This window comes from Pteropus vampyrus, unplaced genomic scaffold (assembly GCF_000151845.1).
Source record: "Pteropus vampyrus isolate Shadow unplaced genomic scaffold, Pvam_2.0 Scaffold75, whole genome shotgun sequence".
In the NCBI taxonomy this organism is placed as follows: domain Eukaryota; kingdom Metazoa; phylum Chordata; class Mammalia; order Chiroptera; family Pteropodidae; genus Pteropus; species Pteropus vampyrus.
The window spans coordinates 3,737,189-3,748,855 of record NW_011888856.1 but is presented as its reverse complement, the minus strand read 5'-3'; the positions used below and the strand labels follow the sequence as shown (position 1 = coordinate 3,748,855).

The 11,667-nt window shown below is 50.1% G+C and overlaps 1 protein-coding gene across 1 annotated transcript in view; it reads left to right on the top strand.

Annotated features, from left to right (window-relative positions):
• Nucleotides 1–11,667, top strand: part of AOAH (acyloxyacyl hydrolase) — a 148,581-nt gene that overhangs the window by 124,204 nt on the left and 12,710 nt on the right. The window contains exons 18-20 of the mRNA XM_023532035.1: nucleotides 4,824–4,882; nucleotides 4,974–5,033; nucleotides 6,336–6,432. Coding sequence (XP_023387803.1) covers nucleotides 4,824–4,882; nucleotides 4,974–5,033; nucleotides 6,336–6,432 — 216 coding nt within the window. The remainder of the gene's footprint in view (nucleotides 1–4,823; nucleotides 4,883–4,973; nucleotides 5,034–6,335; nucleotides 6,433–11,667) is intronic.

The window sequence follows — 11,667 nt, the reverse complement described above, 5'->3', positions numbered from 1 at the left end:
ACTTCCTCTTCAGTTAAGAAACGCGCCACAGATGTTGTTATTATCTAAGCAAAATACTGTCTAGCCTCGCGTGAGGAGAGCAGCTTTCTGCTGTTCCCGCGGCTTCGACAGCGCCCCGCAGAAATAGCAACACAGTGACATGGAGGAGGACGTGCCTCCATCCTGGGCTGCCTCAGACACGCGGAGGACAGCCACTTGGGCTGACAAGGTGTCTCTGAGCCATTGGATGTGAAAACTGCAGTTTCCACACAAATGTTTCAGATTCCTAAATTTCTCCCACGCGGAGAAATGCTCGATGCAGGGAAGTTGGGGAAGGAAGACATGCTCCCAGTGTACCCCGTCATACCCATAGAGACTCGGCTTAAATCCCATTCTCTTTCCATGAACTCTGGTTCGACCGCTCCGTAAATTCTTTCAGACCTTTGACTTACCCACGGCATGTAATAATGACTCCATGCCATCTGGAAGGGAGCGGGGGCAGCGGTGGGGGCGGGGGGGAGGTGATTGGGAAACTCATCGATCACTTCGGTGGATTCTCTAGTGGATTCTGGTTTGCAGCCAGAGTGACCCGCTCACCCCGACTCATTACGACACCTGGGGAGGCAGTGCTACCAGCATCTAGTGGGTAGACTCCAGGGAGGTTCCTAAATGTCCTCAATAGCACAGGACGCCCCTACAACCAAGGTCATCAGTAGTGCCAAGGTCGTCAGTAGTGCCAAGGTTAAAATGCCCTGCTCGAGGCTTTGCCTTGTCCTCAAACTGCTGTGAAATGCAGTAATGGGAAAGAGGAAGAAGGGAAAGTTGCGACAAGTTTGTCCTATATAAACGATCCTAGTTTTGGGGAAAAAAAAAAAAAAATCCAGTTAGGGAGAAAGTCGAAACCATCAATAACCTGTTTAATGTTTTTACGTTATTATTCATTTTCTAAATTATTTCTGCTGCCTGGTTGCCATGGGCGATGGATTATAAATTCCTCGGTGAAGCATCAGGGTCCTTCCTAGACCCTGGGAGGAAGGCAGGCTTTACCCAGCTTCCCCGTCACTCTGCGGTAGGCACACGACTCACATGACATGAGAGGCTTAGAGACGGGGCTGCTGCCCTCTCGTCTCTGTCGTGCTCCTGCTCCAAATCCAATCGTTGGATCTTCGTTCCCGTCTCACATGAACCAGCGGGAAGCTGGTGAGTGCTGGACCAGCCTCTGGGTTTAGATGCTCTGGCTAGGTTAGAGCGGGTCTCACCTCCATCCACAGCCCAACGCCCCAGGCTGATTCCCACGTCGCTGTGCTAACGGCTGTGGAAGCAAACGAGGAGGTTTTCCAATGCATTTCTCCCTCTGAGCCTAAAACAGGAGGATGTGGCCATTCCTTAAGGACTAGGAAAGGGTTCCGGGAGCAGAAGGGGTTGGGGACCAGCCCCTGGACCGGTGACACGGCCTCTGTGCCTCCGTAGGACAGGCAGGAAGTCCGCCTGACCGTTTAGCACAGGTTAAATGCCACGGCATCAGACCGGTAGGTAACGGGGGCGCAGAAGACAGCAGGCTCCCAGCTCGCTCCTGCCGGGGAGGGGGCAGTGATGACCCGCTCGGCTTCTGTCCTCTTCGGCCAGGCCTGAGGTCACTTACCCGGTCAGCGCCTGGCTGCCACCGGCCGCGACAGCCCCACAGCCTCTACCAGGAAGTAAAAGTCCTGGCGAGAACAGATCGCCTTTTCGAGGAATTACCAGAGAGTACGTTGCACAGGTTAGGATTCTACTTATGCAACATCTTTTGAGAAAGGTCCGCTTTGACCAGTGACGAGCCCTCTCAAGCATAGTCTATGAGAAAGGCAGCCTTTCCGCGAATATGTCTGAGATAAGTATTACGTGCTTTGTGGATAAAGATGACACGAAAATGGAGGTCTCGTCCTCAAGGAAGAGAGAAAAGACAACTCCACTGGGGAAAACAGTATGTAGATCCTAACAGTGAAATGACCGAGCGTCAGGGACACTGGTACAAGCCCCAAGCTTCCGGGGGGCTGTCCTCAGGGCTGGACCGTGGCCACGATGTCGGGGATCACTGGCTGCAAACAGGTCTGCAAGCAGCTCTTCCACGAAGGGCCACAAAACGTCAGCGGCGGCTTCGTTTACCTCTGATTACAGTGAACTTAAAACATAACGTATTTTAAAATACGTTGTAGTAGTACGCCTTATATTTGATTACTGTCTTTCTCTCTGTCTGGATTAATGTGGTTTCACTCAGTTTTCGTACCCTCGATGGTATTTCCTGGAGGTGCAATTGATCTTTGTTGATACTAAGCTTTCATGGTGCCTAAAATTTCAATTAAGATCCCGGCATTAAATAAATACCACAGGCCCTGCCCTAAGGAGCTTACAAATGACTGAGAAACAAACTTACAGAAAATGCCCTTTTATCCTCAGAAGGAGCATATGGCATCACTGGTCCAGCCAGTGCCACCCCCCCCAACCACCACCCCCCACCCCCAGGCGTGTGCGCGTGTGCACGCGCGCGCACACACACACACACACACACTGGTAACTCAGCCCTTGTGATCGCTGGCCACTGTGGGACAGTCCTTCTGCCTCGCCTTGGTCATTCTGGTCAGCTTTCTTCGGCAGATTCACTGTCTGACCAGGAGTCACAGACACTGCTTCTTTACAGGTGTGACATGTAGAGAGAGTCGGTCTTTAGACTCAGGCTCCTCAAAAGGCAAAAGTACCATTAAAGGACCAGGGATAAAAGCGAACACCTAAAAAGAAGGAGTAGATGGCCAGCTGACAGTGCCAGTAGGGGGCAAAGCATGAGAACTATTTCTTCTCTTTCTCTACACCGCAAGCCCATCGCGCGCTCTCCCACCTGACCTCCACATGGCCACCCTGAGCCACCCGACCCTCTAACAGGCAGAAGGGCCGGAGAGAAGGGGACCCACCTCTTGGCATGTCATCTTCTAACTGTACCTACATCTTGTGCAGCAGACTGACCCGCTCACACTAGAATCGTCCCTTTATCAACCCGGTCCAGTCGGTGGCAGTGCCAGGATGGCAGGGAGGTAGAGGGGAAAGGGACGGGGATTGGGAGAAGGCCCGGAAGGATGGCACACCTTGTGGTCTCATCTGAGGTGTGCTGGGACCTCAGCAGTAGGACAGCAGGAAGAAGGGAATAAGCCGGATGAAGCGAGACCAAGGCTGGGCTTCATTCCCAGTGGGGAGCCAGGAGACGAGTCCCCGGGATCCAGGAGCAGAACAAGCTTCAGTCCCTCTGGACAGCAGAGCAATCCAGGCTTGAAGGTAGGAAAGGGGAAGGTGCAGGAGTGCTACTCGTGGTCAGGCGTGAGGTGCCACCTCCCCCCAAGTTGAAGAGACGTTAGCCACTGGGCTGGGGAAAGAGAGAGAGGACACTTCTCGGGAAGAAGGGACTCGTCAGGGCTAAGCAGGGTGCCGGGGTCCCAGCCAAGCTACCTAAGATTCATCACGAGGCCCTGGTTCCACCAAAGGACCCAGGTGCAGAGTGCGGGCTGGGTGTGTCCGTCAGTCACTGCAGTGGGTAGGATGGAGGGACACACAGAGGAAGGAGACGAATTCCAAAAACACACAGACAAAAAAAATAAATAGACAGAGGAAAAGAAGCCTCAGGAGTGAAAAGCAGGATCTTGGAGAGAGTTGGAGCTCAGGCCTCCTTGTTGAGCCCCTAAAATGGAAGCAAAGACAGTGGTTTGGGCTTCATCTAAAACGTGGTGATCTGGGGAGCTGAGGCGGCCTGGCGTGTCACTGTGACTTTAGTGGCGATAATAAGCCTGTGGTTTTCCAGTCTTGAGAGTCACTCACCCACATGGAGATTTTTTTTTTTCTATGACAAGAAAATTGAATCCATCTTTCAGTCTAACTGATCTGAGGCATAAGTGAAAAATAAGACCGCGTTCCTTCACCTTCAATCTTTCTCTCTGCTCCCAGATATGGCCTATTATTTCCCTTTATCTTTTTGAGCATGAGAGAAGTGTTAATGGATAAGGCGTCTGTTATTCGCCTCGGAGAATTGGGAGTGCCTGGATTTTGTGTCTCGGCCACAGCATGAGAGTTGAATTGCCTCAGGGGGTGGGTGTGCCGTAAGGAGGGAGAGAGGGGAGATGGGGGGGCGGGGGGAGAGAACCCTCACACAGTCCGCATCTCCAGCCGATGTTTGGGAAGACCCTGGGTGGACTCGCATGTGGCACTCAGCGCCTCCATTCACAGACCCCTCTTTAACTTGCACCAAAAAGTAAGTGTGGGACGTATCCGCTCTTTAGGGCTCACCCAAGACACGCGCCAGGCCCTGCAGCGACGTAGCATGCTGGCCAGTTCCTCCTGGAGGCCTTCGGGTCACCAAGCTGCAGGGCAGCGCATGGTCAGCTCTTCCGACTCTCAGAATGTCTTGCCGGGTCTTCAGCATGAGATAATTGGGTCGCACTTAGGTGTTTCATAAACTTAGAAAAGAGGGTTTGTCGACTGCCACCTTGAGCTTCCTGTGCCCCACGGGAACCTGGCACTTGAGGCCATTGCCGGGGCGATGCCCTGGCCCATGTGGCACCCTCGGACTCCTTTCCAGGGTCTTCCCCCAGGCCCCGCCCTAGCCCACGCCAATAGCTCAAGAAGGGAATGAACTCCTTAAGGTTCTCCCCAACACCAGCCTGAATTTCTAGAAGGTTCAGAAAGGGAAGCACAGGCATTCAAGAGCAATAGCTATTGAAAAATCAGGTCCGGTCCCTGGAAATGTCGGCCTCCGCCAGGGAGTCAAGGTCACCCATCTTGTCTCCTGGAGTACATACAACATGCCAGACCTCTCTGTTTCCCAGGCCAGCTGAATGAGGACGTGACCTATGACCAGTTCTACACCTTCCTGAGCTGCCTCCAGGTGAGCGCCCACGGCCTTGTCCCAAGACCCTCTTCCCCGCATGACACCAGCGCTCTTCCTCTGTAATCAGAGGGTGTCTTCCTGTTCACAGGTCAGCCCCTGCCACGGCTGGATGTCTTCCAACAAGACACTCCGGACTCTCACTTCACAGGTAGGACTGTCACAGGCCCTTTGGTGCCATCTTAGATCACTCTTTCCCTGTATTTTCTGCAGTGTTTTCATTGAGGGTGAAATTGTGGCAGGTGATGGCCTTCCGGCTGGCGGATAGAGACATTAAACTTCCGGGGGATCGAGGAGCCGGGAGAACGTGCGGTCCCTCGTCTGTCTCCTTCTGCCTCCTCTGGGTCTGTCACTCTCACCGCGTCCCTTGGTCACTCGGTCCAGGCCTCTCTCTCACATGCATGCACACACACTCACACACACACTCGCACACACACACCCCTTTGAGCTGGTCTTAGGCATATTTGCAGAGGCGGAGACAAGCGAGCCAGGCACAGCCTGTGCGTGTCTGGAGCTCTGCCAGGTCAAACGAGGGCACAGGTATTTCTTTCTCTTCTCTAAGGGAACCATGGTTCACGCACATTTTCACAGATAACGAAGAACCTCTCTATAAGAGATTTATTAATTTTTTCCCACAAAAGAAATATATTTTAATTAAAAACAAAACAAAAAAAAACCTGGGAGCATATAGAAAAGCACAAAGAACAATAACAAAAATCACCCCAGATCCCAGATCCTACCATCCGAAGTTCATATGTGTCTTTCCAGTATCACTTTCATAGATGGATATTTTTCGCTTTTTCCCTACATAGAGTCAGAATACACGTACTGTTTTATGCCTTCTGCTGCTCTAAATGATTTCTCCACATCGTAATGTTATAATCCTTTTAGAATATACAGTATATGAACGGACTGGGATTTATTTCATCCCCTGGTGTTGGATATGTGGGTTTCCAATTTTTTCACGGTAATAAATAGCATTGTGATGAGTACATGTGTGTGTGTGTGTGTGTGTGTGTGCGGCTTTGTGTACCATGTCTGTTTCCTTGAGACAAATTTCTAGAAAAATTATGGGGTCAAAGAGTACGACTTGTTTAAAGATTTGATCCACTTTGCCAAATCGCCCTCTGGAAAGGTTAAACAAATTGACATCCCCCGCGCCTGTCCCATGGCAATACGCTCTCTTATCATGATTCTTCATCTTTTTTCCACCAATCCCATGGAGGAAAGTGGTATCTTATTACTTTAGTTTGCACGGATTTGGTTCCTAATGAATTTTAACAGTTTTCTCCTTGGTTGGCCATTTGCACATGAATAGAATTTAATGTGCAGAGCTGCTCTGTGCTGCTGGCTTGGGGTGGGGTGGGACTATTGATTTCTGCCTTCTGCCTGAATTGTTTCACAAAAGCCAAAGCCTAGATTTCACAGTATTCTCCCTTTCCTTTGTATTCAGAGGGCAGAACAACTCTCCGATACACTGAAAAAAATTGCAACCAGCCAGAGATTTACAAACTTCAATCTTTTCTACGTGGATTTTGACTTCCAAGAAAGTAAGTATTGCTTGGTTCGGGTTTTGACACAAGACAAAAGCAGCAGCTACACTTTAGAGCCTCCCCAGCAAGACGTTTCTAAGCCAGAGTTTCCATCGTCCCCCTCATCCCCCACCACGACCATCCTGACACACTAATAGCTCTGAGTATTGAAGAAAGGTAAAGTGTGACACTCTGGGAAGGTGGAAACTCAGCATCGCTCCTTACATCACCATCATTTTAGAATCCCTGAAGCAGCAGAACCAGTGACCATTTAGAAAAGGCTCTGGCGGGGAGCCAACAGGTCAGTGGAGGTGCTTAACGCATTCTTGCCAGTATAGCAATGTCCCTCTCACCGCTGGGCTAAACATGAGTGTGACGGGAATGAGGGATAAGGCAGTGCCTCTCACGGTGGGCACTGACTTACCGGGGGACTCCATGACCATGCTGATTCACAGGCCCCACACATAAAGAAACTAATCAGGGTGCCAATGGGAGGGACCTCAGATTTGCGTGTGACAGAGCGGACAATCGTATCCCAGCTTCCTGGAAAGGACATTAGTATTTCTTTTCTAGAATTCTGTCCAAACACGGGGGTCACTGATAAATGGCCACAGAAACACAGGCATGATCATTGGAGCTACGGATTTCTCCTTTATATCTTGACTTTGAAAAGTTATTATTTATTGGCTTTAATCCTTCTAGTCTCGATCTAAGCAATTGTTGTACAAGAGAAAAGCCTCCTGTTGATCGACTGCCAGTTGATGCTAATGAAAAGCTTTATGGTGTGAGCCACGGGTGGACGATTTCTCATCCGGAGTTTATCACCTCTACCTCCCGCCACCAAGCACCCCCCCGCCCCCGCCCCCGCCCAAGCCGCTGGGATAAGGCAGATGGCCATCATGAATGACCAGATATTACATTAGCTGACACGTTTTGCATTGCAGACTCTAGTACTTCAATTCTGAACATCTTTTCAACAAGACTGATCTCCTTTAACTAGATTTCATGTCTAGGTGATACTCATTTCTCTCATGGGGAGAGACATTTTGATCAACAACCTCTCATTAAAATTCAGAGTTAAAAACTCATTAACGAATTCCTGGTGTAAACGAATATACCACCAAGTGATCTTTGATCATCATCAACCTTGAATACAGTTCAAGTTATTAAAAATATAATGATGTCTAACGTTCACATGGGACTTTTTCATTTTCCAGAGTAGCTTCTAGCTCTGTCCTTTATTATCTTTAGGACTATAGGCAACCCCTGAACATGTCTAAACTGTCCTTTCCAGATCTGAATGTGGGGGTACCATATGTATGTAACAAATCTTTATGATGATTATATGAAAGAGCGTGCAGTCCTCCTACATGCCATGCCTGGTACGTTGCTGGTTTCCAGGAAAGAGTACCTGTCCCTCACGCCCTTGCTACTCAACATGTGTTTTGGGGTGAGCAGCATCCACAGCGCCTGGGAGCTACTTAGAAATGCAGAAGCCTAGGCCCCACCCACACTTAGGGCCTACCTCATCAGAACCCGCATTTTGACATAATCCACAGATGGTCCATACGCACGTTAAAATTTAATAAAGAGGGCTCTATAATGCTCCAAGATTAAGAACTTTAGTCTGTCAGTCATCGGATTTTTCTTAAGTCCCACTACCTTCTGTGTAGGTGCTGGGGATAGAGCTGTCAGCAAAAGAGAATAGTCTTATCTTCGTGAAGGATCTAGGGAGCAGAGCTGTATCCTTGACCTCGTGTTGGCCAGCATTCGGCCGATGACCTTACGTGCTTGGAAGCGGAGGTCATCAGCAGAGGTCATTGGCCTTTCTCGGATGAAGTAACACAGCAGAAAAATAGTTGGGTGAAAATGAGCGGAGCCTTCTGAATGAGATGGCAGGCGGTCGCCCTACTGAGACGCCTCCTTGGTGTTTCTCCTTGCCTGGCGGTTCACATCAACAGTTCAAGGAATTTCCTAAGATACTGAAACTTCCTAACATTTATTAAAGTGAATGCAAAGATCCGGTTTGGGCACGAAGCCTTCTTCCGGTCATCCTGTGACGTTGGTGGGCGCTTCACCAGGGAAGATGTGTGGACGCAGGGAGGGAGGGTGGAGGCGTGGACTCCGCACCGCGGGATCCGCCCCAGGGGACATCGGATGCAGCGGGGGCATTTAATCTCCGGGTGCCACGCTGTCCACCTCCCACAGAGCTGGAATTTTTATCAAATTTTCGGGAACTGTGCTAAGCACTTGACTTGTGCCCAAAGCCAGACTACTGCTTTTTGCCTCGAAACCATTTTCCAGAGCGGGCAGAGGGATCGCCCAGGCCCAGGGCCACCTCCGCGGGCGGCCTCCCGTGCCAGAGCCACCTGTCACCCCGGAAATCCGGGTCACCTGGCGCAGGTGCACCGCGCTGTCACTGGGAGAGGCCACCATTTACACTCGGATAGAAACGTCCCGGCTCAGACCCAGAATAGCCTGGTCACTCGAGGAAATTAAATAAGCGCTCAGCGTTTGTTTCCTTTCATGTCACGGAGCGAAGACGAAACGCGGGGTTTATGTAAGGATCCAGACCACGCTTGAGATGTAGCGAGGACTCAATGACTGTTAGCTGACACCTTCCCGCCGCCGCCGCCATCAGGGCACGGAAAGCACCTTCCACATTCTCCCAGGGCTTAGGATAAACGGAGGATGGTTGTTCATTCTCTGTCACTGTCTAGCCCAGCTCCCGGCACCAGTTGTAGCTGCGGGTCACTTTGAACGCCGCAGAGGACGCTGTGCTACAAGCGTGTCTCAGCATCACTGCCGCCTGCTTTAATCAGAAGTAAAGACCCTCTAGAGTCGCTCGTTAAATCTACAGTCTTAAGAGCCATGTGAAAATCTCTCATTTTGTACTATATTTGAACTGACTGGCAACATCAAGAGCCTCACTTTTCATGTGACATTTACAATTTCGCACCCTGTGATGAGCAGACTGGAGCTGAGGGTCCTGGCCCCTGGAAGGTAGGCACGAGAGCTACCTGCTGCCCACTGGGACAGCCTCCATCCAGCCCTGAAGGATGATCGCTCATCTCAGAGTCTTTTATCTCTTGCTGACTCATCTTCCAACTGGTTACGAACTAAACAAAGGCAGCCGATTTTCCTCCCTTCGGGAAACGCCTGCTTGAGTGAGTAATGTCCTTTTTCTTCGTCTGAGCCACATCTTCCAAACAGAGGAAGGAAAATGCCACCTAGCTGACAAGGACATTTCTACACTGACCCTTCACATGTACCACCCGCTGGCCTCCGCTTCCACAAGTCAATGAAAACCTGGTTCTCAGTCCGTCCCCCCACCCCGCCCCCGCCCCGCGAATCTGTAGAAACGACCAGTGACTTTGTAGTGCTTGAGCCACCAAGAGTTTTCTGAATCTTCTTCCACGATTTCCATTACTTCTCTGCAAAGCGGGTCGTCAGCAGCCTTTCTCTAACTTTACAGATAAAGAAAATACGTTATGTGTCTAATCCCAAGAGATCATCCATGCACATTCGTAAAAGTTCATGGAGGTCTTCTGAAGAACAAATAGGAATTTATTTACCTATTTTTGAATTATAATGCCAGGAAAGAAGGAAACTGACCAATTTACCATATTACCCGGGCTTGAACCTCCCACCCTAAAATCCGTCAGGGAAGAAACAGAGACCACTGCCTGGTCCTGCATTTTTTCTGAGATGACAAAATTTCACTCTGAGATAAACAAAAAAGCCTCACTCTGTCTAGCATTGGTCACAATACAGGTGAAACCTTAAACTCTTGCCTGGGGGTTACTGACTCTGCCCCTCGAATGTGCCTACTGGTGTCTGCAGGTTTGCCGTGACTTGTAACCTTCGCCAAAGTAATAATCACGTGAGAAAACTGTTTTCCACTGTGAAGAGACTGATGGTAGCCTTAGCAACCTGTGACATTTTTTTAATACCTATCAGATTATTCTATATGATAAGCCAGTTCTTCTAAATGCTGAATTCCCTTGTAATGACCCACTAATGTGGGGAAGGGGGCGGGGGGGGGGATAAGTGAGGTGAAGCCCGGGAAGGCCGAGGAGAGCCCCCCAATCCCGCGCCGGGGGGGGGGGGGGGGGGGGTGGTGATATGTTGTCACTGACATCATTTAGAATTGCTGGAGTGTGGTAATAATGAAACATGGGCCCTTCCCACTGCCCTCCACCCTAGGGTGTGCTCCTGCTCCCTTGCAAAACTTGGCAAGTAAATATCCCTTCTCTTTTCTTTATGCTTTTGTTGTACAGTATTCTTTCCAGAATCCCACATCAGCTACTCCAAGGGGAGGAGGAGGGAGTGACCATCCCGTCTCCTTTTCGAAAAGCAGTCACTAATTCTGATGACTGAATTAGGTTCATTTTCTCCAGGCAGTATCGTGTATCGCCACCTCTCCCTGTCTCCAAGGGCCAGGATTTTCAGTGTGGTAGTTAGTAACGCACATAAAACTCGAATCAGAGTGGAAGAAGCCTGGTCTAGCTGTGAGCCGAGGTGCCAAAATTGGATCACTCTAGAGAAAACTCAGGTATAGCCAAGCCTGACTTTCTTAATATCAGGCTCCTAGTAAAGATTTCTCTCAGGAAACACAGTCGTGGCTTCAACTATGTTCCCTTAATAGGCTTAAATCAGCTTTCCACTGTGGATTTTCCAGATCGCCAGATCCCCTTAATTCTTCTCTGAATTTTCTCTAGGCCAGTGAAGGCACAGGTTTAGATTCGTGTTGTCACTCAACCTTCTCTGCAAATATGAAGGGTCAAAGGTGTTGGAACGGGCTTCCTTCCCTCACCGCGTGAGAGGCAGTGTGGGTGGTCCGGGTCAGGTGCGTGGCTCGCGTGAGAGGCAGTGTGGGTGGTCCGGGTCAGGTGCGTGGCTCGCTGTATGTCTCTTTCGCGCAATCTCAGCATCCTCCTATTCATCCGCCTCTGAGACTTTTCAGCAGGCTCTGCCTGAGGTCTCGACCAGGCTCAGTGCCCATTGTCTTTTAGCCTGGGGATTCCTTAACATCCGATTGCGATTTTCTTTCCTTCCTTCTTTTCTTCCCCTTTTTAACACCTGTCTGACATAAGGTGAATCCAAACTACGCATACAGGGAGGAGCAGGAAAAAGGACAAGAGGCTCACTGAGAACCTGGATGAAGGAAAGGAGCCCAAAGCAGAACGGAAGCGATGTCGCCTCTGAACTCACGGGGAGGATTGGGAGGCTGGCGTCTTGGTTGATTTTTGT